Below are 26064 nucleotides of genomic sequence, written 5' to 3'. Positions count from 1 at the left end.
TTCAATAATGTCTTCATAACCCCTGAAATGCGCGGGATGCCAAATGCCCATTGACGTCAGTCGGACCAACTCCGTGCAGAGAGTGGGGGAGTTATCCTCCGAGTAAACAACCCCATATATAAAGGCACATATCCTGTGCACCTAGAATTCTGTACTGTAATCCTTTCACTCCCATCTTCCTCTCATCTTCACCAATTTCTATCGAAATGGCCTCCAGAATGGCCTCCAACCGCGCCCTCGCCATCCTCGACCACGCCGCCTCAAACCACTACGGCGTGCCCGCCATGTGCTGCTACAACCTCGAAGGCATCCTGGCCACCGTCCGCGCCGCCGAAGCCAAGCGCTCCCCAGCGATGATCCTCCTCTTCCCCTGGGCCATCCACTACGCCGACGGGCTACTCGTGCACGCCGCCGCCGAAGCAGCCCGCAAAGCATCCGTCCCCATCGTCGTACACATGGACCACGCGCAAACCCCCGAGATCATCCGCTACGCCGCAGACCTCGGCGGCTTCGACAGCATCATGGTCGACATGAGCCACTACGAGAAGGAAGAAAACCTGCGTCTTACGCGGGAACTGGTAGCCTACTGCCACGAGCGGGGGATCGCGACGGAGGCGGAGCCCGGCCGGATCGAGGGCGGGGAGGACGGAGTCGCAGACACGGCTGACCTAGAAGGATTACTGACAACTCCTGAGGAGAGCCGCGAGTTTGCCGATACGGGGATTGACTGGCTGGCTCCGGCGTTTGGGAACGTGCATGGCGAGTATGGGCCGCGGGGGATCCGGCTGGAGTATGATCGGTTGAAGAGCATTCAGGAGGCGGTTGGGGATCGGGTCAAGCTTGTGCTGCATGGGGCGGATCCGTTCACGCCGGAGATCTTTGCCAAGTGCATTGAGTGTGGGGTGTCCAAGGTGAATATCAACAAGGTGTTGAATAATGAGTATGTGCGGGTGCAGCGCGAGAAATCGGGGCGGGCGCCCTTGACGGCTGTGCTGGAGGAGGCAACGAATGAGATGCAGAAGGCTGTTGAACGGTGTATGGATATGTTGGGGTCTACTGGGAAAGCTGCTTAATGCTATCAGTATTATTCATAGACTTGAGACATATATTTTCTGTGCAATTCCTCTTTCAATGATATTAACCCCACGTTTCCCCGCACTCGGCGGACGACCGACTCGGCAATCCTCCGTCTCTCTATGCCGCTCTCGGGGCAAACGCCGATATCCATACACAACTTGCGCATATTGACCCTTCTCAAGATACCTCCATCCCCTAGAGTGTTCAATTAAAAGAGGAGACTGCTATACTGCAAGAGGACTGATCTGTTCTTGATGCCCGAAGAATTTTAAAGTATTGGTATACTTGGCCAAAAGCTTCCCTACGGTTCCAATGTTTGAGAAAGTGCCAAATTTTCTCGAGAGTTACTGAGCACACTGCACACAGTGGAGGTAATCTAGCTCGAACATACCACAATGAGTGTTGGCTCAGAGACCAATAAGTACTGTTCATATCATTTCCACTCTGCTGAAACCATGACGCCGCGGCCATAATGCCACAGACTTAAAAGAAGCAGTATCACTTTGAGCTGCCACGTGCCATTATGAAAGGACGTTTCATTTGGGCTTTGAGTTCAACGGATTTAACGAGTATCTGACTATCTGATAATCTTTGAACCAGGAGAAAGTTCTGAAAGTATGTAACTACCTATCATGGCCAGGGAGGACAGAGCCTATATACTATCTTTAACCCTACAGGGACTGTTTTGGGCTACAGCTCCATAGTATGTTGCAGTTTGTAAGACCATGGTGTTGCTATGTACATTTTCCCATCATAGCCTAGTACTGCCCTAGTTTAGAGTGTATAGGACCCACTGATGGGCCCAGAAGGCTTAGAAACAGCCACAAGCTTAGATCCATGATTTACATAGTAGGCAGCAGCCAACAGATTGATAAAATTTGGGCTTCCTCTATCTTAACTTGCACCTCTTGTTTTGATCAGTGTACATTCATCAATTTATAATCAGACAATGCCTCGTTCCACCTCGAATAAGCCCGAACCTCCCCCTCCCCCCAACACCACCCCCGAGCATTTTATGCAAAAAGCCGGATTCTACAACCATCCCTTTTTGTAAGTCAACCAGATCTGACTGCCTCGATCAACGTGCCCTAGATTCCTCGCCTCTGTTGTTGTGTTCCACTTGATGTACTACCGGACCTGTCAGCTTGTATGTGCGGTGGATACATGCTATCTACACACCTTGTTTCTGGGCTTTTCTGTTTCTCTTTTTCTGTCTTTTGCTCTATCGTGGAGAACTGCGAGACGAGATTCTTCGGGATGCTGAGGTATCGGCAATAATGGAGAAGTAGCGGGCTGGTGGAAGCAGTTCGGTGTGGAATTGTCAGATAGCGCGAGGGATATATAGTTCAGTCTATATATTGGCCATTCAGTGCTAGAAATTATGTATAAAGGCTTAATCTAATCTACCAAGTTACTCCTTTTGTACATATTTTCAAAGGCAGAGCGGCTATATAGGTATTGATACTGTTTTGAAAGTTATATAAGAACATACTAGAACAGAATCCAACTAATTAGTCATGCATGATGAGAACCACTTCTTTCAACCATTCACCTCAATCAGCCACATATCCAGATCATGCCATCGCATGACCCTCTGTAAGTCACCAAAATATCTAAACTTATCTGAGAATAGACCACTCACTATAGATACAGACAACCACAATGACGACAACCTGCCCCTGCCCACCCCAAATCAAACACCTCTCCTCCACCCTCCCAACCAAAGGCCCCTTCGACTTCAGCTTCCTCCCCCCCATCACTCAACCCCTCGCCGACCTCTGCAAATTCATCGAAGCATGCACACACCCCTACCACAAATACGACCAAGACCTGAGTACCCCGCTCGTCGATCTCTCCGACGCGGTGCTCTCCCTCTGCCATGCAGCCTGCACGGCCTACGATCTCCTTGATGATGAGCTTGGTATCGCCGCTGGTAAAGGTACCACTACCGCTACTCCTACTTCAACAGGAAATGCAAACTCCCCGTTGACATGCACCAAATCCCCCATGGCGCTGGGCAAACTCACCCTCCAGGCTGAGGAGGAGACCCTCCTCGCGCGACAGGTTGTCTACGCCGTGCTTACGCGCCTGAGTACTCTCCTGCGCGGTGTGTATGCTCGTGGCAAGGACGCGGCGGGTGGTGGTCCGGCGAATGGTGCTACTGCTACTGTTACTGCTACTGTCGTGGTGGACTTTGACTTGGGCATGGCGTTGGGGACGAGGCAGGGCCTGTACGGTCGGGAGGGCGACGAACCTGTCAGTCAGTGCTTGTCTAGGGTGTTGGCGCTGTTGGGGAAATTGTTTTCCGAGTGACTACGCAGAAAATAATATAGACAGATGATTATTAACAAGTGGGTTATGGGATTGTACTTCAAGAAATCAGGAAAGTAGAGATGCTGTCTCAATGCAAGGTTGAGAAATGTAGAGGACTGAGGTGGAATATGTTGAATTGATTGAGGCCCAAGACCGATTGAGAAGAATGAAAGAAGTTCAAGAGATTTGTACTCGCTTCTTCTAACATCGGCGTATACCAGAACATAATGATCGTATCGCTGCATGGGTATCTCAAAGTCATTATCTCGTTACTGGGAAATGAAAACATTCACTCCCACAGTTGAACCTGGCCGCGAAGGTAATCCAATCGTTGCAGAGACTCTGCAAACACCAGTTCGGCAGCACGGTAGATGCAGTCCCCGGGGCGCGTGCTAGTGGTCCGTCGCACATCCTGTACTTTGGCAGCAAGCTTCTTCATCCGCATGAGGATAAGCTGCTTGAGGAAGTACTGCTTGGTATCCTCGTCGAGTTCAGTGTTCCCTACATGTAACGGAATGAGGCACACATACGGCCGGCCGTCGGTACGGTTCCCGGCGGGGGGTAGTTGTGAAGTCCGCGTCCAGGAACTGACTGTTCGCCGGCTGGAGCGCGCGCTTTCGGTGTCAAGTAGGGTCTTCTCCTCAATGATCCAGTCGAGCATCTGGATCACGCGCTCGGTAATCACCGACATGAGGAGAACAGACGAGCGGTTACTGAGACATGTGGCGCAGCTCAAGACTCGGTCGAGAAGACTACGCTCGTGGCTCTCCACCTGCAATATCACGTCGATTGAGGGACGAGTACTCTCGGGAAGCGACTGACGCAAGAACAAGAGTTGTTGAAGAAGCGCTGTGTAACATTTGGCTCTGCAATCCCCACTCTCACTGCTTGTGTTCGAGGCATCCACACTGAGAGGGGGCAGCTGGTCGATGCCGGCTACTACATGCTCCGGATGTGATAGACTAGAGATATTGTAATCGGGCAAGAAAAGGGATAAATCGCCCCACGCATCAGACGGAGAGGCGGTTAGATAGCCCGTATGACAGGAGTTTGAGTTGTTATCTCTGGTGGTCGGATCCTTGTTGAGTGGCGAGCCTGCTAACAACGCTTCGAACGATGGGTCAAAAACGCTGTCGATGGAATTGATGTTGTCCGCAGTAACGCCACCGGCCAGCAAGGGTGTATCATCACCGCGGACATCGGCCATGACGAGGTCCTGGCCGTTGACAGTTGAGCTAGTCGGCTCTGTGATTATTGTTCGATCTATATCGCTCCCTGAACTGACTGCGGAATATAAATTCCCATCGAGTGTCGGCCTCTTTCGCGGCCGTCCAGTGCGTCGCTGCGGGCTGTAGATGCATGGTTGGCGATGACGAAGGCAGCGATGGCACGAGGGCTTGTGTTGACTGCACTTGACCTTGGCTTCCTGGCAAGAATCACACGACTTGCGCAGGCGTTCCCAGCTTGCAGTAACCTCAGCTTGTGTACACAATGGAGATGAAGATGAATGAGTCGAAGGCATGATGAGCTTTGTTGATTGTGGTTGTTTACGATGTTATCGATGGTGCGATGATTGTCTGAGCGTGGAGAGAATTACTAAGCAAACCAATTACCAGTTGGCGGCGCTTCTGTTCATACGAAGACGGACGTTAACTGGCACTTGATGGTACCTCTGGATGATTTCTGTCTTCCGCGAGTCTTTATCAGAGATTGGGATCAGTGCGTAGTCTACAGGTACTTGACAGCAGGGTTCGACTCTATTAGCCCTTCGGCTCATCGACAAGGCCCTCTATAAGATCAACTGTAAACTGTCTGAACTCTGAAGGACAGTAACCATTTTCAATTCAGTAACTTTACATAAATCGCTACGGTAAACGATGTAAAAGTTCCATAACTATACACAACATAACGGTTGATGCTGGCGGTGTTGGATAAGATTCATGCCGCGCACACACCCGCAAACCCCCCAATGTCCGAGACATAGCCAACAGGCAAGGCGTAGATCAAAGTCATCCAGTACGCCGTCCAGACATACCCCAGGCCGCGAACAAAACCTTTGTGAGCCATTAGCAAACATGGCCGAGGTTACGAAAGAGAAAAGAAGACGAGAAGACAAGAACCTACCATTATCCCGGATCCCAGCTTTCTTGCCATAGTGTTTGATTAAATCCTCCGCCGTGATGACAGCAGCATATGCTGGCATCTGCCAGAACATTCCCCAGCCGTAGTGCAGAGACGGGATTAACAGCGGACACGCGTAGTGCTGGACTCCGGAGACCAAGAATCCCACATACAGCTTCGTATATCTGTACATCAGAGTCCCTTTCTCCGCACCCAGGGCTCTAGCCACCACCTCGCCAGACCTCGTGAACATGTGCCGGAAGATCTGATGCCAGACTCTCCCCCAGAAATTCCGAATAGTGTACAAGTCGGCCGGACTGCCGAAGAGGCCTGGCCAACGATCCGGCGTCGAAAGATACAGCCCCACGAAGAGCAGCGAAGCCTTGCGATATTCGCTGTCCAGCATAAGGCCATCTCGGATCAATTGAGCCGCGACCAGTAGATGTTGGTGCAGCATGGGCAATGAACGGAAATCAACACTGGCTGCGTTTGTTTGCTGAGCCGGCCAGAACGCGCAGAACGCATACTTGCGAACGATGTCGGAGATGTACCGGTTCAGAAGGATTCTAGCCGCGTTTGCAATCAGGAAATCCCTACCAAAGCTCTATCAGCAGCTGCACTGGAAACAGTCCGAGACCAGATATACCACCGAGATTGGGTCTGCTCCTCGCCTCGTTTGAGATGCTGGTCAGCAAAGTTCCAACCCTGCCCGCGCCAACACGACCACAACTCCACGCTCCATTTAACCTTGTTCGGGAACTTTGAGCATCGCAGAATCCCGCTGTCCCCGCTGACGCTGTCGAGCTTCGTCGCGGTTTTGCTGTTCTGGTAGTAGTCGATTTCGGGGGTTCCGGTTAGGAACATTAGCATCCAGCGTACCGTGATGGAGACCATAAAGATCGCATCCATAAAGAACGACGGACCTGCTACCCAGTGGGTGAGCACGTAGAGCCACAGACTTGTGAAGGTTGTCATCCCGACGATGACACGTGTGGGACCCGGGGGTGGAATGGTGGTGAAGATCGCGACGGCCATGAAAGTCGGCGTCAACAGCTTGGTGGCCCAGAAGGGCATCTCATCACGCGAGGAATATGCATTTTGCATGTTCTGGAGAGTGATCTCCAAGTTGCGAATCAAGTTATCCACCATGTCGCTGGTCAGTCAAAGTCCTCACGCACTACCTGCTCGCTGGTGGCCAAGAGAGTGGGAGCAGAATTTGGACAAGCTAAGGAATTCCTTGTCTATATTCATCCTAACAGACTTGTATCGATTGAATATATGGAAGTCGAGAGTAGCTTGGCTTCGTGGAGTGACATCGCCAGCAGATATTAGGGCAAGGAAACTGCCCGATCTCGGGGAGTTTTGAGTCAGCACGCATCGGGACCTTTTTGGTCTATGACTACTGAAAACAGTAGCAGGCAGCAAACAATCTTCTTAATAATCATCAAGTGGTAAATCCATAACCTGATGAAGGACTAAGCAATAGCGGATCCGTCTCATGGCTGCGGTGTTGTTCCTGCTGTGAAGTAAAACCACTCTTTTACCCGTTTCGGCAATTCCCCCAGCCCTAATCCCCCGTCAAGCACCCGAACATAGTCTTTAGAGTGAAACCAGTTGATTGTATCAAATGTCCCTCTTTTTTTGCCTGAATGTAATTTCTAATCTGAGTCCCATCATTCCATGGCATTTGTCAGCGTGGTTGATATATGAAGGCGTGAAGTGTCTCTTCCGGAGCTCAAATTAAGTAAGGATACTTCCTGCACGAGCTATTCCATTTAATCGATCGCCTTCGATACTAGGGCATTATCAGTACTCTCCAGATTGTACTTTCTCGATAATGACTGATCTTGCAAACACGGAGATGCGGCCGTCGGGCTCGGACATCCCAAAAGACCCAGAGAAACAAGAGAGTAGCTGTTCGGAAAGCGATCAGAGCAAGAATACTCCGAAAAGCCCACGCAATGTCCATGGCTTCCTATGGGTGACGGTGGTTCTAGCCATCTACAGCTCGACATTCCTCTTCGCCCTCGACAACACCATCGTCGCCAACATCCAGCCCGCCATCATCAAATCGCTGAATGGAGTCGACAAGCTGGCCTGGTCGGGCGTCGCATTCGTGATGGCCTCCAGCGCCACCGTCCTCACCTGGCTGCAGATCTTCAACCAGTTCAATATCAAGTGGATGTACATTTTCTCCATTGCCGTGTTCATGGTGGGCTCCGCCATCTGCGGCGCAGCGCAGTCAATGAACATGCTCATCGGGGGCCGTGTGGTCTGCGGCGTAGGCGGCGTGGGCCAGTACGTCGGCGTCATGAATTTCCTCCCTCGCTTGACATCAATGCAAGAACGTCCGATGTACGTCAGTGCGATGGGCCTAACCTGGGGCGCGGGCACCGTGCTGGGTCCCATCATCGGCGGCGCGTTTACCGATAGCTCAGCGGGCTGGAGGTGGTCATTCTACATCAACCTTTGTGTCGGCGGCCTGTTCACCCCGGTGTACATCTTCTTGCTTCCTTCGCTGCATCCGCAGCCCGTGGGAACGCCCGTTATCGAGCGGCTGAAGCGGATGGATCTACTGGGCTCGCTCACCCTCATGGGTGCCTTTGCGGCGGGAGTCATCGGCGTGAACTTCGCGGGCGCCATGTATCCATGGGACGCACCAGGCATTATCGTCGCACTTGTTCTAGGCGGCGTGCTGTTTATCGTCTTTGGGATCCAGCAAACCTTTTGCATCTTCACCACCGAAGACACTCGCCTCTTCCCCGTCGAACTGGTCTCGTGGCGCAAGCCGCTCCTCACCCTCCTCTTCATCTGCGGCTGCTGCACAGGAGTCTGCGTCACGGTCCCCACGTACATCATCCCCCTGTATTTTCAGTTCACCGCGTCGGACGAGTCCCTTCAGTCAGGTGTCCGGCTACTCCCCTTCGTCTGCCTCCTCGTCTTCAGTTGCGTGGGGGGCGGATTCCTCACCTCCCGTCTGGGATACTACATCCCCTGGTACATCATGGGAGGAGCGTTTTGTCTGGTCGGCTCCGCGCTGATGTACACAATCCATCCTCACAGCAGCGCAGGAGCCATCTACGGCTACAGTGCGCTGATCGGTCTAGGAGCCGGAATGTACCTCCAACTAGGCCACGCCGTGGCGCAAGCCAAAGTCAAGCCTGAAAAGGTCCCGGCCGCCGTTGCTTTTACCACCACCGCGCAGCTGAATGGTCTGACGTTTGCGTTGGTCATTTCACAGTGTGTCTTTGTCAATGAGGCTGCGAAGCGTAAGTCGCTTTCCCTTCGCGTTGTGAGCTGTGCGCTTATGGATTTGTTTCTAGGAATTGCATGGGTGCTCCCGCACGAGGCCCGGTCCACCATCATCGATGCCATTTCTGGGACTGGGTCGACGTTCGTGCAGGACTTGGACCCGGCTACCAAGAGCAGGGTTCTCGCTGCGATTGTGACGGCCATTGATCGGACTTATATTCTATGCATTGTTGCTGGTGCAGTCACCCTGCTTGCAACGTTTGGTATGAAATGGGAGCGGCTGTTCATCGCCGCTACGGCTGCTGCATGAGGGCTTCAAGATATGGTATATATGGTCTGAAGCCGTCAAGGTAATATAGTTAATGTAGTTGCTTCTCTTCCTTCCTTGAAATCCTAGAATCTCAAAGGACCGCATGTGGCACCCTACTTAGTAAGAATCCAACTGCCTCTAGAAACTATAGTGTTGCAATATCACCTTTTACCCTCCTTTGGATATATGTCGATCCGGCGGGACATAAGCCTTCTGGACCCATCCACTGAACTGACCATCGAGATATACTCAATAAACCCAGGGCAATATTCTCCACCTAACGATCCTCCTGTACTCCTTCCAGTCCTCACCATACTTCTTCGCGCACATGGCGTCGTTCTTCCCATCAGACTTTGAAAAGCCTCGGAGGAATCCACACCCTCAGAGTCTAACATCTTGCTGAGTGATTACGGAGAGGCATCCATGCCCTTAACAGAGCATAGGTGTAGCTCAGGCCTTCCCTTCCCAGCTGCCATCTGGAGTCCCGCATGCTCTATATGATAATACTTGGTCAGCGCCCCTTGTTGCGGACATACTTGCCACAACGGATGATTTCACCGCTGAGCAGGTTGATACTCTAGGAAACTTACCTCTACGGTGATGGAAGAAATGGGAGGCGAGACACGAATATTCCTGATGAAAGCAAAAACCCAACCCAAGATCGACAGGTGAGGTCTTGGGATGACCGCTTTGAAAAGCACATTCAACTCCTACGACAGAAGGCTGGAATTTTGGAGTTTCGGCTTTTGATGTAGCTGCTGTTATGTTATGAGTATGTTGCGGTCGATGCTGTCATTCGAGCCAGAGAAGCAGTTAACTGTGCAGGACATCCTGAAATGGGAGTGATTAGAGAAGCGGGCGCTGCTGGTGCTGCGAGAGATCTCGCTCTGGGGAGCACGGAGGTTGCGAATAGTTTTCATAATTCTCATTCATCGGAGATGTGCTGTATGTTGAGGACATGAAGCAACAGTGGTGACGACGATGTTGAAGCTGTCCAATTCTACCAAATTAGGAAGGTGGAAAGCCCTTTTCGCTGGTGGTGATTAGCGTGAGTGCATTTTATAGATGTGGTCCGCGGAGCTCACTTGAGGTGGGGCATGATCTACCAGGTATACTCCGTAGGCTACGTCAGGCATCCTGATTGGATACATGCCTGGATTGCTCGACCCTATCAGGCCTGGGCTGATCTTCGGCGCCAGAGCTATCTCACGTGTCTATAGCATAGCCTCGGAGACAGCAGATTCTCCTGGCGTTGATTTGTATGGAGAAGGCTCTCTGGAGAGAACTGTACACTGCTGCCCGATACCCTCGAAGTTGCCAATTGTCGTTGTTGTCGCTGTGACTCTTCCAGCCTCTGATGTCGTCCTTCCCAATTTAGGGACTGATACTGATCTTGACGGCCATTGAACGGACACTCGCCAAAGTCGATTTCCAACATATCCGAGCAACAAGATGTCGATGGGGCCATGTCGGACCCAGCGGACCATTATTCCGAGGGGAGTTCGGACGTTGCCAGGCTGCCAAACGTAGCCATTTTTATTGGATTGAGCCAGGACAGTATCTTATTGGCCAGTAATGAGGTGAGCTTTTCTTGCTCGCTGTTTTAATGCCAGGTATCACGTGAGCATTAAGTGTTCTGAAAACCAGGCTGATGATCGCTCGAAGCCGTTACAACGATTAGATATGAAAGTATCTTTCCTTTTCTTGCCCTGATGACAGCACAGGCGACATCACGTTCGATTTGACCCAGAGGGATGTTTCGGTGATCCTGCACAGAAATCCTCCGCGCAAAGCCAATCGGTGACGGCTTAAGCTGGATTCGCGATGCTTAGTCTCAGCATACTTCAAGTTACATTGTCTTTTTTGGTTAGCACGGTGAACCAACAATACACTGAATGCAAGTCCATGTTTAGCCTCACTAATGGCAAGCAACATTAAAGGATATAACCTTCAACTTTATTGCAGTGTTGCACCTCTTCTGCCTCCTGTACCTTTGTTTGCATCAGTAGGACCATCTTACATACAACCCCCTCCATCTCGGAGCTCCACACACTGGGCGATTCATACAATGTTCGGGCCAACACTTCATCGCCGACACTTCAGTTTGGGAGAGATACCGCGAGTTTATGTACTTGAACTGCAGAAGGTCACTATGGAATCTACACCTGCCAGGTCCTGTGCATGAATTAAAACTCTGCGCGGGTCAAACGACCAGCCTTTCCAACGCCATCGTTAAAGAAACCCTCCACTGGAACCCCACCTCATCTCATCCCGAAATGAGCTTCAATATCGCCCTCCCTGTGCAATAGTATCCACAAGTTACGCCGAGTCACTATCCCTTTGTTGATTATTTAAAATGTGGAGTGGAAACTCTGCTTTCTTCCTGAACAGGACGGAATGGGAGCAGAAGGTGGAACGAAAGGAGCGACAGGATAATGGTAGTGAAAGGATGATTCTGTAGGGTGTTGGAAAAGATCTCGCTTATACCGGCGCCGTCACTCAATTTCAAAACAATCATAATCTCTTTAAATCCCATGACATAGAAAACAAAGTCTCATGGTAACTACCATTCATTGCTGCATCCCCAAATGCTCACGACAGTCCCCTTTACATGTTGACCGGTGAGTAATGGGTGTTACCGGCCTAGGTCCAGTCCATGACGGATCATCATCCGCATAGCCCAGGTCGGCATTGTAAACTGGTATCTTGCCTGGTTGCACCTTTGGACAGATGTCTCTCATCGAACTTGATGAGCACAACTCTACCGTTAGCCACCAAAGCGTGTCAATCTCAACTCGCATAAACCCATAATAACCCTCAAACTTCCCTGGTATAAACATAGGATCAACCATGGTAATAAATCCCATCCTTGGCCCACCCCCGTGCATGCTCTCCGCTGGCTCCTCAAAAGCATTCATAATTGAATCTAAGCAATGCTGATCAATGACCAGACACACTGTGTACCGAGGCACGACCTCCCCTATCCTAGCACCCCGAGATGCAATAAGGTTCTTAAAATCCTCACGAATCTGCTCAATTGATGCACCATCCCAGCATTCCTTATCCTCAAGGATAACATTTTTGTACCCCTCATGGACAAGCCTCTCAGGAAAGCTATGATCCTCAGCCCCTGCATATCGGTCACCATCAACATGGTCAATTTCCCAGTGGATATAGCGGTCGATTTTCTCCAGACAGGCAGACCAGACCTGATCAGACTCAGGGGTGTAGACCGTGCGGTAGATGAAGAAGCCCCAGGGCCAGCCTTCATCATCAGCTAGACTAACTAGCTGCACAGCAGAGCGATCATCATCTTTATACCAGGGCTGCTGACTCCAGCGCTTGTAACGCTCTGTGTGGCTATCAGTGAATTCTGGGTGCGACCACCGTGCTGGCCAAGAGGAGTGATAAAAGAAATGGTTTTCAGAAGTATTTTCATCTCTGGAGTCTGTTGATTGTGCCATGCTGCGGCACTAGGCTTTGACTGTAAAAGTTCTCCGGCGCTCTGGAGATGAGATGATGGTATTGCCTCGGGTGAATATTAGCGCAGAGCTTGCTGGGTACCGGCTCGTCTTGGCTAATTTGGCCAAGTCTTGCCAAGGAATCGACAGAGTGACTGTTCTCATACATTCATACTTGTTTAGTACATATAAGCGCAGAGATTAGTGCAATGGAAGGTTACATCCAGATAGGGCACGCGTATGGGTCCATGGTCTTTTTGATATATTCACCCATAGTTCTAGACTCCGTACACCCGCCTAAAAATCAGTAACGGGTTAACTTCGTACAACTAGACTGAGTTGAGCCGGCCTACACGGTCAACTCCGGAACTACCATAACTACATGTCAAATGAGTTCGCTATTATATGGGTCGAAAGCGAGCACATTCGAACTAGCGTGCGCATGGTAGGGTTAGCCGATAACGATCTTTCGCCAGGAAGAAAAAGGGGACGAATTTCTCACGTTTAATGGCCCTTGAGCTGGAAAACTCCATGGGCTGTCTTCCTCTTCTCAATATCGGATTGCCGGTCTTGACCCAGATCAACCTTGAATCGGGCCCTGGGGACTTTGGTTATGATATTCAACGCCATCTATCGTCGTCAATCTCAGTGTTACAAAAGCTACCAATCACCCTCGACATCATGCATGATGAGATTTATTTTGATAGTTATTGGCCAAGCGAATTGGATAGCCGAGACCTAGAAACTCTCACCCAACTGATATCTCTGCCGAACGTAAGGCTCGGGGAAGATGGAAACATGATTCTGGACATGTAGAGGGTGGCAGGGAAGATCTGTGGTGTTTGCTATCGTACGTCGACAGCTGCGAAGAACACACAAAAGCCTAGCTATTCTCCAAGATTACAGCCACAACTGATAAGTATGCGCATCCACCAGCGAGTCTTATAGATGCACACCATACAAGAGCAGCCGTCCTTCTTCATGGAATCACGCATTCAAGGTACGCAATGTACCCGGTTGATAGCGTTAAAACCAAAGATTACGCGTACGGATGGGAAGGCTGCAAAGAGCTTGCCGAGGGTACTTTCAACCGAGGTTGTCAGCAATATGCTCTTCTCAAAGGGCCCCTCTGTGAAGATAAAAACAACCCTGGAGAGGATGGGGTGTGTGATGCTGACTTTTCGGCACAAAATGCAGATGCGTTCGCCGTCATTGCAGCTGGCATATTCTTCAGTCACGAGTTGGGGAGACAAATCCCACTCTACCCGCCCAATCATGTGTCTGCAAAAGCTGTTTCTGGGCTGTCCGCTAGAGCTGGGTGTGTACGGCATGATGATATCATGTTTGACTCAGGAAGCAGATTTGTGATCAACGGCTTGGTTTCGTTTGGTGATTCTTTCGCCGCGGGCCTGGGTACCGCCCAGACGACAACGGACGGATGTCGTGTTGGTGGAAACAATTATGGTGATCTGATTCATCAACACCTTGGAGACGATAGAATCTCCATTGAGAAGCAGATCTGCTCTGGTGACACGACAATTGGCCTCCAACGTCAGATCGGAGAATGGACGGGTGCATCTCCTGCAAACATGGCCGGGATGATCTTGGCTAGGGATCAGGGAGAAAGTGGCTTGCGCTACAAGCTCAAACCTCTCTACTAGAGTATTCTGGTCAAGGCAAAAGAATATGACTTTTTTCTGTTTGTCACTGGTTAGTCTGGTTTCTTCAATCATGACACCACTCATTGTGACAAGAGCAGCTTCTATTACTGGTTGGATGGTATTCAGCCTCCTGGTGATGGGTTGGTTAATAAGGTTGTTTATCTTACCACGTCTCTACGTACAGAGCTCAATCAGCTGGTGGGTCAGCTCAACAGCTTGATTGAAGCTGCCATTCAAGCTGCCAATTCCGAGCTAGTATCAACCAAGGTTCACTATGTTGGCGTCTAACCAAAGTTTGACAGGCACCGCTGGTGTGAGCAAGGGATTTATGAGCCCGACGCCGGCGCTCCAAACACCTACTTCTTTTTGAGCGGCTGGTCCGATCTTCCTCTAGACAACAACGCTGTCACATCATCTGATTCCAACGATATTGCCTCCCTTATGCAGACTGGGATCAACCTTCCAGAGGCGTCAACTTGCCAGCAAACGATAGGCTCGGATCCAGATCCATACGAAGAATTCCTGTGTCTGGCTTCCATTGCGATCAAGGAAGACCCGAATGGGCCAGTGGCCTGGTCATATGGGAATGCGACCCAGGCCATCAGAGATGGGGATGTGGACTCGCAGCATATCAACGACTGGTATGCTACTCGACAGATCAAAGCTTTCCACCCGCGGAGTCCTGGAATGGGACTTTACTGTGATGCTATTCTAGAAAAGATTGATGCTATAACGGACATTTGTGCAACTTTGCTCGTCAGCGGTCTTATCCAGACGCCTCCCTCTCTGCCTCTCCTTTTTCTTTTCCTACTTGTCTACTTGATTCATCTGCTTCCTTTACTCGGTAGCTATTCGACCCTTGGACTTCCTACTTTTCTTTTCTTCTCTCTCTGCCATGTTGTCAAATATTTAATCTTTCATATCTTCAGCCTGACCGAGTTCCTCTTGTCCAAATAGTTCGCTCCTCGTGTACTGGTACCCTCATGATAGGTGGAAGCATGCAAGCAGGTTTACCTTCTCTTCTGCGCCTCCGCCTCTACCTAGACTACAACTATTAGTTAACGTAATTAAGTAACCGATTGAGTCATATCAGAGACTTAGCGCGCTACTAGCTACAGGGAACCTATGAGAGAATGATTGACAGGTGACCATTCGGCATGTGACAGGAACTATCCTAGCGCACACCATGATTCATATAAATACCTGCTTAAAAGGCCCCAGTGGCCCAGTCCACCCAACAATCTCCCACACACACGCACACCACTTACTTCATTTGACTCCAGCACAAATGGGTCAGCTCTCGTCTTTCGTAAGATCCTCTGCTGTAGACACATCGTATGATGCTCCCTAATAATCTATACTCCGAGAGGCTAAGCCAGACAGATTTAGGACTCCACGTCTTACTCTTACTTTGGAAGGAAAATCATTTCTTGATCTCTATTTTGATACGTCATACCTCCTCATCATCAGAATCACGCGGGATGAAGATGATCCCCAGACGCAACCATGCATCATCCACTGGGACCCTATTCAGGATGCATTTGGCCAGCCGGGTATAATGCTAGTCCGTTCTAGTTGTGACTTCGCAGAGGGCCTGGGACCCGTTCAAGTCAACCCTAATCAGCTGCAGACAGAATCTCTCCGCCCAAGGAAGGTATCCCAGTCAGACCCGTGCTTTAAACAACTATACCCAGGCTCCAGCGTCTCTTGGGAGCTGGACTTGCCATCTGTCTACTTTGATTCCTTCCAACCAGAAGAACATTACAAAATCCGTTGGATAGGCGGACAAATCTCCCTGTGGGACTGGGGCACATTGGCGCAGCACGACGGCCGCATGCTCGGTCCCAAGTTCCCCGCAGTGGTTTTACCCGGCGGGCCAGAACAGCTACTGAGCATTAACCCTGCTGAAACCGATATAGAAGAAGAGGTACCCCCATTACCGCCTTCACCCGCCCCCATTTTGGCATCTTCCAGGATGAGTGGCGCCCCGGTCTTCAGCCTTACCATCGCAGGACCTGCTACGCTATCAATGAGAGATCGCAATTCACAGGGTCGACTGCGCTATCCGGTCACAATGACGCTCTCGTATGACGCAGCTCCGGATGGCTTAGACGGAAAGCCAGTCACATTTCATACGTTCATATTCAAAGATATTGATGATCGCGACGGGGGTTTCAGGCTCTACTTTAGAAGAAAAGGGGACGACGACTGGAGCTCACATGAACTTCCGGTCATCTTTACATACCACATGTACAGATTTTCCAAGTGCGACCCGGTAAATGTTGGTCGCAACGACCAGGACAAATTTGCGGCCTTGGCGCCTGGCGAGTCATGGTCATTCACGCGGGAGGTGACTGATTTCCCGAAGAATGCAGCGCCTGGTGATGAATTTCGGTACAGGTTTAAGGGTACGCAGCTTGACTGGTGGGACTGGGGACACTTTCGCGATCATGAAAATACTGTGGTGGGGATTGAATACATAGTCCGCGATCCGAAAGATAATGGGGGTCGGCCAGGGCTTCTGGTGCCGGCCAGTAACTGGGTTGAGTTTACAGTGGTTGAATGAGCTCCTTGCTTAAGGCATCGAATTTGAATGCTATAATGATATCTGGACATTCACATCTCTGCGGGATGTCCCAAAAGCGGCTCTGTCTCGGTCCCCCGTTGTATACTCGCTTTGCTCGAAGATGAGCGATGCAAGGCCAGTAACAGAAGCACTGCCTGTCCGAGGGCGAAGACAAAGCTGTCAAAGATGATGAAACCAACAGTCCCGTACCACACAGTAAAGGTATTCCAATTGTAATGACCCTCCAATTTCTCATACGGAAATGGAAGACTCGGTATCCATGTCACTGAGACGAGAGTGAAGATGAGAGCTTGCATAGCCAGACCCTGCACACTCAGCGCATTTGAAAATGGTGCAACCAAGATCTCACGAGCTTGGCAGAAGATCCCCAGAACACCTAGCGCCGTGAGAATTGGGTAAATATACATGGAGTGCACGCCATAAAAAATTGCCAACCAAAGTCTTTGGGGTCCATAGTCGGGGATGGAATTGATAATCACAACAGAAACGATTGAGATAGAGAGAAAGATGGTGTAAGTGGCAACCAAGAGTAACCTCCGGTTGCTATAGATGAGAATTTGTATGAATCTGTGGGGACAAATATGAGCATTTTTCCATATTGCTTCTGGACATTAGGAGGATCTCACAATGCCACAAAAAGGATTGTGACCACAGCACAGTGCCACAAACTAATCCTGTTCCCTGCGCTTGTGGGGAAATGTAAAAAGACAGGGTGGCCTTCTTGTTCATTCACAACAAATAGTAAGAATATATAGATCGAGAGATGCTCAGTGGCGATGATCAGGTTCGACAAGATGGTCATCGAAGAGACCCCATTAATGGTTTGTTTCCTCTGGATGAGCAATATCTGGGGAAGAAATGAACCGACGGCGAGAATCAGCAAGATACTAAAGGCGTTAGTAAAGAGAATTTGGACGACATTTTTCTGCAGTATGTGTACACACGCCACCATATAGGTGGCTCTGCAAGTGAGAGACGCCACCAATCGAACTCAGGTGGCTCTGCAGGTGACATCTTGTGTAGTGAGGGGGGTTGAGAACCTATATATAGAAAGTGGAGGCCAATGGCATCAACTGCCAGTCAGCTAATAGGACGTATAAGCTTAGTCAAAGTATTTATAGAGTGGTTGGCTTTAACTCAGGGTTGGCTGAGTATAGAAGGGAAAATAAAAACAGAACTCAAAACAAGAAAGCGCATAACCCTTATATAAAGCCCAAGGTGCAGCAATGCCAAGATCGGGTGGCCCTAGAATCTGACTTAAAAGAACACCTAGAGGGGTAATTGTCAATACAAACTAAATAAGCTAGCCATAGTACCTCTCTATACAACGACATCGTTAGCGCTGAAAAACTCCGCAGCCCTTGTTGAACCGCCTCTCTTCCTCCGACCACCGCCGAGGGCTATACTACTGCCCCCTGGCCCCTGCGGTCTCGACATATCCATGTCACCTATATAGGCCCGACTCCTCTCCTTCAAATGACCACGTACTGTTTCGCGCTGCTCAGAGACGCTGCGGGCTTACGAGACGTCCGAATCACCCCACAGATACCATTGGGATCATTCTTAATAGGGGACTAGGAGACGCACCGTTCATGTAGTTTGAGGGGTTGAGATAGCCGCAGTCATTATGGGGGTCATCTTGTATAAAAGCTAGCATTCTTGCTATGTACCATATCCGATGTGACACTCAGATAGAGCTCCCGGTGAAGTCCTGACGATCTCGCTTCGGTTCCATAGGCGATATTCTCACTTTATTAGGCATAGACGCCTGGACATCAAAAATAGTATCTGAATCCGTCAAATGCTCCCTCTATGTGATCGCAGCGAGTGAATGAAGCACGTCTGTGGCGATCTTCACGTCCCGTTTACAGTAAGTATACCAAACTCCTCAAGATACGTGAAATCCTCCCTAGTCCGTAGAGTCTGCGCATGAGATGTTTTAGTCTACGAAGCACTGGTCTATAGAGCCCAGAGTACATATAGAGCATAATGTTTGGATGTAACTAATGTAACACTCCTTATGGCTAATTGCTCTGTTTTAGCTAGCTTCCTGCATCATACATGGTGACAAACCCTGGCCGCTGTTCGTCTCACTCTTCTACCCAGCTATTTCTTACCATCGTCCATTTCGCAAAGACTTTGGAGCCCATTTGCTTCTCAATGGCCATGGACGATACTGCTATACTTCGAAATACTTACCTCCCTAGCCTGTGCCGACGCCGTGGATCGTAATCAAGAGCTGATGCAAATTTTTATGACGGCGCTCGAGAGAAATGCTGGGGCCGATTTGATGGCACTCATCCCTGGCTCCTATCTCCAGGAGCGTCGAAGATTACAATTCCAGCGTCTGAAAACAGATGCAGCAAAGCTCAACCGAAGGACCTCGAATCAGCTCTAGTTCTGGGTCAGCGACGATCCGGATATCGACTTAAGTGTCGGTATTCCCTCCGAAGGAAAAGAGTCGAGGACCACACAGACAGCTCAATACTCAGCGTACCTCCTGGGTCTGAACATTTCAGTCATATTACTCCCTATCATGGCAGTAAAACATGCGTCAAATTCTTCCATTCTTTCCTTACTAATCAGGACTCGATGTCTTTTCTCATGGCGATGTCAAGACTTATAATAATAAGGGAAACGGGACCAGAACAATACCGTGTCATGACTGGAATCATTTGACGGGAATATAGCGCGTTTAATCCAAAGTACTATGAATGTACTTCATGAACAAGGACATCGTGTCTGGCGGAGGAGAATGACTGGTATTCCTATTTGCCAAGGAGTATTTCTCCCTCGCAGTTCCCTATACATTGGCTTGTGCTTGTTCATCGGCTCTGGGGCATCCATGTCAAAACAAGCTAACATCATAGAATTTCTCTGCTGCCAAATGACTGTTATTTCCCTTTAGCTGCGGCACGCCACTCAACTAAGTCGCTTGAAAGTTCGATTTCAGATATAACGGTAACTCGCTGAGAACAATAGATTGGATAGGTATCATGCACTGAGTTACATGCCTAATATGAACAATCGGTTTCACGAAACAGGAAGAAATCAATCCAGCTTCTCCAACCGAAGGCAGGCGAAGAAGAGCGTTATGCCAGTCCTTCTTGCTTTCCCGCAATATAAGTCCTCTGCCTCCGATAGACTTCATCTTCACTGTCCATGACTTTCCTTTCTTCCAACTCGTCCAAGAGATCAAGCACATAGTCTTGGCAATTCCAACCGGAGATCTCATTATGAACGGGGATTGTCCTTGCAATATCCCTGATCGTGTTGGCTTTGGCGACATCCACGTCACAAAGGTAGACCAGCTCCACCAGACTTTCGTCATGACGAACATCTCTTCTCTCCGTTTCATAGCGAAAGCCGCCATCGGATCCCCTGGCATTGAGCAAGATTTCGTCCGCTTCGGGCTCGTCAATGAAAAGAGCCCAGTGCTTGTAAACACCGCCGTCGTCGGATATGGCTACATATACCTTGATCGTTGACATCTCGAAGCAAAAGAGGACGTCAGAAGGCTCTGTAGCGGTGTGGGGATATATAGGACGGGATAGAAGGATACTGCGCAAAGAGTATGAGTAAACGAGCAGAGAGGATTCATTCGGAACTTACTTACAGCTACTTGCGTGATTTTGGAGTACTTTGAAAGTCTCTAAAGAAATGGATATTGCTGTCTAACGCAGACCTATTCTTATAGGATAACTATTGGGCTATGTGTAAGCAGCGCCGACATTGCCGCTGATATCCCCAAGCGGCAGCTGCTGCTTGTGATCACTGACTCGGAGAGCCGGATATCGAATCGTTGCATAGCCTTGTGTAACGCATGTCGACACGTTGCGTCGAAACCAATCGATACTTGCTTGAGCGCTAACTCCCTTGCCTATACGCGCATGGTTACTGTGGCCGTGCAAAATGACCAATGATTCTGCTTGCTCCCATCTTTCAGAATTTTGTTAGGGTCTAACTGAAAGGAAAGGCGCTTAGACACTGGCAGCAAAGGAACAAATGAACGAGTGGAACATGGTTATCGAAACTCTCTGGGAAAGACGGAAACGGAAGTAATGTGTGTCCTCAAAGTCCAAATATTCCAGTCAAGATAGTGCTGACGCTTTTGGGCTCCAGAACAAATACACGATCTATTTCAGATCGAAAAAGTTACGGACGGAGTTGGATGAACATACAAAAGACTTCCTTAAACAGAAGTTAGGCCTAGAGGCGGTATGAATACTTTGCTTTCACCTCGGGGGGAATGTTTATTCATAGCAAGCTGCTAACTACAGACAGACCAACAAGCCGGAGCTTCCGAGCAGGAAGGCGAACTTGCCCACTAGCTCATATGCGCACAGTTCCTGGCAGGCCAGTGAAAGCTCTGACAAGGTTGTGTAAGTAGTCCCGAAACCATATCCTTGGAGATAGACCATTACTGAGAGAGGGCAGCCATTCTGCCGATACGACGGAAAAACAATGGGGGATTGTGATGACAAACACTGTGGTTCTTAATCGGCAACATGCAACTCTCGGCGATGGCCAGAACATAGAAAGTGCTCAGAGGCCATATTACACCGGTGTGTGAAGAAAGTAATCCAGTCGCCGTACTGTGGACTGACTCTTTCATTGCCTGTAGTCTTTGCTCTGAAACCGTGAAAGATTCCCTCATACGATATCACATTTGAACGGGAAACGAAAGAGGAAGAGGAAGAGCAACATGACAAGGGGTTTGCTAGACCCACGGTATCTAGGGTGGTTGGGACCCAATGGACAGGTTGTCAAGATCCAAAACGATGGGCCGCTCGGCATTTTCCAGCTCGAATACACTCCAGAAACCCCAGACGTAGCCAGCAGGAGAGCACCCGGAGGACATAAGCCGAATATACCACCCGCACGGAAAACTCTCACTCTAGAACAACAGTGGCCTCCGCCAAGACAAGAACTTCAACAGCCATATTATGGAGGCGCATGGCGGGATGCGCGGAGCAAAGACCGTGAGAAGCTTCAGAGGCTAAGGGAAGCCTTCGTCCCTGGCTCGAGTGGCTATTGAATCTATGTGACTTGCAATGATTCCCTGGATAAACCTGGAAACAAGCAGTCGGATCTACTAAAATCTGTTGCATTACCAGAGAATGTGAAGGGTCACTTGAAGCAATATATGGCCAAACTTACCTTTAACTCGGGGAGATGATCCCGGCAAGCGCAGGGTATCACGTCAACGTTCTGCAATTTGATATAGCCCTGTATGCCAACAGCGACGCAGTTTTTACAAAGTACATTCTGTGGAAATGAAACTGAATATTGCAGCCATTGATCTATTCATTCGTACAATGTGACATCTTTACCGTTTGGATTAGATACACAGCGTGAGGGCGAGCAAGCGTGTCTCCCCAATAGAATGGATAAGCGCTGGCCGCGGCTAATCTCAGACTCTGATAGCCTTCCAAAATGCTGGACTCTCATGACCTTGCACCACATTTGAGATCGGAATCAGATGGACAGCTGGGTTGGTCCGAGCCTCTTGAATCTGTCGGATATAGGATTGGGCAACGTTGAGCCACAGCGCCTTCTCCCGTTTACTCGCCTGCGAGCCCTGCCAGACCCATAGTCTGCTACCGGTGTCGCAAAGAAAAACATCGTTTCCATCCAAATCTGACGGGGAGATCTGCTGCCCGTCTTTGACGAGATCGAACGAAATCGCCCCTGTGGCGTCACTGAGTCGGAATAACTTGAGTGATTGAGACGCGTCACTATCCCGATCGCCTCCTGCAGGGAACGAGACAGGCCGCGGCGCCTGGAAAGACGACTGCTGGTATCCTTGCCGCCGAGGAGGTCCACGATGATTTTGGATCGCGACTCCAGCTGGGAAAGAACCTCGACGTCGAGATGTTTAGCAAGAGTCATATCGTTGACCACCTGAGCGGCTTTTGCCTTTTCCATCGGGCTGCAGTTCTTGCCCTGCCAGACCCAGATTTTCTGGCCCTGATCCAAGACAAAGACGTCATGGTCGTCGAGACTCTCCCAGGTCGGCTCGACCTCGTGCACGATGACTGAATCCGCTCGCGCAGCAGCAGGGTGCTTGAAGATCCGAAGCAGCGTGATGGCCTCCTTCGATGATTGTTCATTTGTCTCGACGTGGTTGAAGCCCGACCGCACGCCCCCAGACCGAACGCAGAGCCGGCGGAATAGCGCCATGAACTCCGGCGAGGGGTGCGCCTGCACCTCGCGATGCTGCGTCGCAGTCCCACGCAGGAACTCATCGAGCTCGACGGTCTTGTACGCGGCCGTGCCCGCCTCGTCCTGCGTGGTCTTGCTTCCCAGCCAGAAGAAGATATCGTGGCACAGCTTGTCCTCGACCTTGTAGGAGTGCAGGACGATATAGCTGTCGCCGTCGTAGAACTCGCCTGTTCGTTCCTTGGGCCAGGGGACGACCTCGAAGTTCTCAATGCGCCAGATGAAGAGGCCGCATTCTTGGCCTACCAGTCCGTTGTTCCAGGCTGGTTCGGATGCGGCTGAGTTGTATTTGACGCGGTGGTCGATGTCTGAACCGATCAGTTCCACATTGCTGTCTTTGATGTCGTACTCTTTGAGATGGACCAATCCTTCGTGCGGAGGCATTTTTGGCAATAGTTGATGAAGTTAGAAGTTGAGAAGAGGAAAGAAACAATGTGGACCGGTGGTGGGGTTAATGCCTAGGAGTGAGCTGAGAGGATCTACAGTGATAGTGGAGATCTCCTTTATAAATAGTATTGTGTTCCAACTTACTGTCCTTGGTCGGATCTCAGCTTACTTATAGGTAAAATCATATAAATACAAGTCAAAAAAGTATACTGGATATCCGAGAGCATTCCCAGAGACATGAACATAAGTGTCAAAATCAATAACGGTGCTAATAAGACTGTGCTGCACTGTACATATACCAGACAAGACATGAAAGATTGATGCTTGTTATATATATGTGACTATATCCATTAATCCTTGATAACCACCCTAAGGGCAGTCATGATGCAGTAAATTAAATGCTGATAGGCCTAAGAATTCCCGCTCTAGTACAGACATTATAACGGGCTTTCTAGGAAATGGTTTGCTAGGTAAGTATAGGTATATATGAAGTTGTAGATGGTCTGAAGATAATGCACCCCAATACAAACAAGATACTATCCAACAAGCTTTTCCGCACTATAAGCATGATAACAATGACAGCATGCAAAAACAATAACAAGGAAGAGAAGAGGAAGCTGTGAATAGAAGCAAAAATGGACCATGTGGGAATCGAACCCACGACCTCCCGCATGCGAAGCGGGCGCACTACCACTGTGCTAACAGCCCAGTGATGATATCGCCACCCAAATTTTGCCTCTATAAACAGAATCGAACCAACGCCGAAGAATTCCCGATCATGCTCCAGGCTTATTGCTGACATACACATGGAGACACAGCACAGATGTTGCTCTAAGTGCGGATAGATTGAATTCCATGACTATGGACCATGATTTTCCTCTAAATAAACTGCCCCAAAAGGAAACGATTTAAAGATGAATATCGCCACTATATTGCTTGAATCAAATACTCAATTTACACCTATGAAAACATCCGACATGAATAACCTCGAAATCGAGGGAAAAAGTAATGCAACAACATGACACAAAAGGTGAAAGGAAATATAGGCGCACAGGGAAATTGGACACGAGAGAAGCACATTTCTTTTATTGTGAATACATCACCTAATGAGCAGCGAGCATCTTCTTGATCTCAGCAATAGCCCGAGCGGGGTTCAGGCCCTTGGGGCAAGTCCGCGAGCAGTTGAGGATAGTGTGGCAACGGTAGACGCTCATGCTGTTGTCGAGAGCGTGCTTGCGCTCGGCGGTCTTCTCGTCACGAGAATCGGCCAGCCAACGGTAAGACTGAAGCAGGATGGCGGGACCCAGGTACTCCTCGCTGTTCCACCAGTACGAAGGGCAAGAGGTCGAGCAGCAGGCGCACAAGATGCATTCGTAAAGACCGTCGAGCTTCTTGCGGTCCTCGGGGCTTTGGCGGTGCTCGAGACCCTATTCTTGAATTAGCTGGGCTACATAATCACAGAATCTGAGAAGTACTCACATCCTCGGTCTTGGTGTCACGCTGCAGGTAAGGCTTGATGGACTTGTATTGCTTGTAGAAGTAGGTCAGATCGGGGACCAAGTCCTTGACGACGTAGGTGTGAGGCAACGGGTAGATACGCGACTCCTGCTTGGTGTCGGTGGGAATACGGCCTAACGGGATGTTAGCAACCACGCTCAATGTCCTGAATCCGTTCCAGATGGGGCCGAACATACACAAGCAAGCCAGAGTGTTGATTCCGTCAATGTTCATGGCGCAGCTACCGCAGATACCCTCTCTGCAACTTCTCCGGAAGGTCAAGGTGGGGTCGATCTCGTTCTTGATTCTGATGAGCGCATCCAGCATCATAGGACCGGTCTTGTTCAGATCCAGGCTGTAGGTCTGCATCTTGGGCTTCTCGGTAGGCTGGTCTGGGTTCCAGCGATAGACATGGAACTTCTTGATTCTCGGAGACTGGGACGGGTTGGGATCTTGAACATCGGAAGTCCTGGTCTCGGGGGTAACCTTGGCCTCCGCACTGCCAGTGCGACCGACACCAGTAGCGGGATCAACAGTGGCATACGAGCGAGCAAAGACGGCAGGACGGAACAGAGGCCTTGTGGATGCGACGAGGCGCGAGGTCGAACGAAGAGCAGCCATGGTGGGCGGACGAGAGGAAGGTCGTTTCAATCACGCGAGCGCTGAACAGAATGGTGGACGAGCCGAAAGCGGTCGATTAAATAGTGTAAAGTGGCAGTGAGGCAGAGAGGAGATGTAGAGGTAGTAGATATAGCACCAGCCTGCCAGCGGCGACGACGAGATGAGGTTCAAGGAGTCCGGAAGACGGTTCAGACGCCGCTGGAGATGTTTTGTCGCTTCTGGGAGCTAAGGTAACCTCGGGTCTGGCGGTCGGCAATTTGCTGACTCAGCCCGTCCCCGCCAATCACACATTCGCTAATTGCAAGCGTCGGGGACACACGGCGAAAGCTCGCTGCCATGCAGGAAATATAATTCCCTGCAGCCACTCCGTCGTTCTGGGTAGAGGCTTCTGTTTTAATCGAGAGGCGAATCTTCTATCAGTGTCTATGATATACAGCCACCTGGTTCATGAAGTCGATAGGCATGATGGAGTGCTAAGGGTGGCCATGCTGAAGGGGGAACGGAACTGCCGTCCCGACGACCGAACGTCATGTGAAATAAGCCTGAGGCAGCAAG

The 26064-nt window shown here is 49.9% G+C and overlaps 11 protein-coding genes and 1 non-coding gene across 12 annotated transcripts; 5 read left to right on the top strand and 7 right to left on the bottom strand.

Annotated features, from left to right (window-relative positions):
• Nucleotides 1-218: 218 nt before the first annotated feature.
• Nucleotides 219-1073, top strand: NFIA_076970 (class II fructose-bisphosphate aldolase; the record flags this gene model as incomplete). The annotated part of the gene is made up of 1 exon (XM_001259660.1): nt 219-1073. The coding sequence occupies one exon, from the start codon at nt 219-221 to the stop codon at nt 1071-1073; it is 855 nt and encodes a 284-aa protein (XP_001259661.1).
• A 1666-nt stretch (nt 1074-2739) lies between these two features.
• NFIA_076960 (uncharacterized protein) lies at nt 2740-3390 on the top strand (the record flags this gene model as incomplete). Its single annotated transcript, XM_001259659.1, has 1 exon — nt 2740-3390. One exon carries the CDS (start codon nt 2740-2742, stop codon nt 3388-3390), a length of 651 nt encoding a protein of 216 aa, XP_001259660.1.
• Nucleotides 3391-3679: 289 nt separating this feature from the next.
• Nucleotides 3680-4597, bottom strand: NFIA_076950 (uncharacterized protein; the record flags this gene model as incomplete). Its single annotated transcript, XM_001259658.1, has 1 exon — nt 3680-4597. One exon carries the CDS (start codon nt 4595-4597, stop codon nt 3680-3682), a length of 918 nt encoding a protein of 305 aa, XP_001259659.1.
• A 731-nt stretch (nt 4598-5328) lies between these two features.
• Nucleotides 5329-6660, bottom strand: NFIA_076940 (putative toxin biosynthesis protein (GliH); the record flags this gene model as incomplete). Its single annotated transcript, XM_001259657.1, has 3 exons — nt 5329-5444; nt 5515-6104; nt 6158-6660. The coding sequence occupies 3 exons, from the start codon at nt 6658-6660 to the stop codon at nt 5329-5331; spliced, it is 1209 nt and encodes a 402-aa protein (XP_001259658.1).
• A 688-nt stretch (nt 6661-7348) lies between these two features.
• On the top strand, nt 7349-9073 carry NFIA_076930 (putative MFS transporter; the record flags this gene model as incomplete). The annotated part of the gene is made up of 2 exons (XM_001259656.1): nt 7349-8780; nt 8835-9073. The coding sequence occupies 2 exons, from the start codon at nt 7349-7351 to the stop codon at nt 9071-9073; spliced, it is 1671 nt and encodes a 556-aa protein (XP_001259657.1).
• A 2570-nt stretch (nt 9074-11643) lies between these two features.
• On the bottom strand, nt 11644-12808 carry NFIA_076920 (uncharacterized protein; the record flags this gene model as incomplete). The annotated part of the gene is made up of 2 exons (XM_001259655.1): nt 11644-12433; nt 12756-12808. 2 exons carry the CDS (start codon nt 12806-12808, stop codon nt 11644-11646), a joined length of 843 nt encoding a protein of 280 aa, XP_001259656.1.
• A 733-nt stretch (nt 12809-13541) lies between these two features.
• On the top strand, nt 13542-14195 carry NFIA_076910 (uncharacterized protein; the record flags this gene model as incomplete). Its single annotated transcript, XM_001259654.1, has 1 exon — nt 13542-14195. One exon carries the CDS (start codon nt 13542-13544, stop codon nt 14193-14195), a length of 654 nt encoding a protein of 217 aa, XP_001259655.1.
• Nucleotides 14196-15483: 1288 nt separating this feature from the next.
• On the top strand, nt 15484-16761 carry NFIA_076900 (uncharacterized protein; the record flags this gene model as incomplete). Its single annotated transcript, XM_001259653.1, has 2 exons — nt 15484-15530; nt 15666-16761. 2 exons carry the CDS (start codon nt 15484-15486, stop codon nt 16759-16761), a joined length of 1143 nt encoding a protein of 380 aa, XP_001259654.1.
• A 3113-nt stretch (nt 16762-19874) lies between these two features.
• Nucleotides 19875-20273, bottom strand: NFIA_076890 (uncharacterized protein; the record flags this gene model as incomplete). The annotated part of the gene is made up of 1 exon (XM_001259652.1): nt 19875-20273. The coding sequence occupies one exon, from the start codon at nt 20271-20273 to the stop codon at nt 19875-19877; it is 399 nt and encodes a 132-aa protein (XP_001259653.1).
• Nucleotides 20274-22260: 1987 nt separating this feature from the next.
• Nucleotides 22261-23388, bottom strand: NFIA_076880 (gelsolin family protein; the record flags this gene model as incomplete). Its single annotated transcript, XM_001259651.1, has 1 exon — nt 22261-23388. One exon carries the CDS (start codon nt 23386-23388, stop codon nt 22261-22263), a length of 1128 nt encoding a protein of 375 aa, XP_001259652.1.
• A 639-nt stretch (nt 23389-24027) lies between these two features.
• NFIA_076870 lies at nt 24028-24099 on the bottom strand. Its single transcript has one exon. It is a non-coding gene; the product is annotated as a tRNA-Ala (tRNA).
• Nucleotides 24100-24494: 395 nt separating this feature from the next.
• On the bottom strand, nt 24495-25509 carry sdh2 (succinate dehydrogenase iron-sulfur protein subunit SDH2; the record flags this gene model as incomplete). The annotated part of the gene is made up of 3 exons (XM_001259650.1): nt 24495-24818; nt 24871-25022; nt 25086-25509. The coding sequence occupies 3 exons, from the start codon at nt 25507-25509 to the stop codon at nt 24495-24497; spliced, it is 900 nt and encodes a 299-aa protein (XP_001259651.1).
• Between the last annotated feature and the right edge of the window lie 555 nt (nt 25510-26064).

Source organism: Aspergillus fischeri, genomic scaffold (assembly GCF_000149645.3).
Source record: "Aspergillus fischeri NRRL 181 1099437636264 genomic scaffold, whole genome shotgun sequence".
In the NCBI taxonomy this organism is placed as follows: Eukaryota; Fungi; Ascomycota; class Eurotiomycetes; order Eurotiales; family Aspergillaceae; genus Aspergillus; species Aspergillus fischeri.
This window is presented reverse-complemented; position numbering and strand designations above follow the sequence as displayed.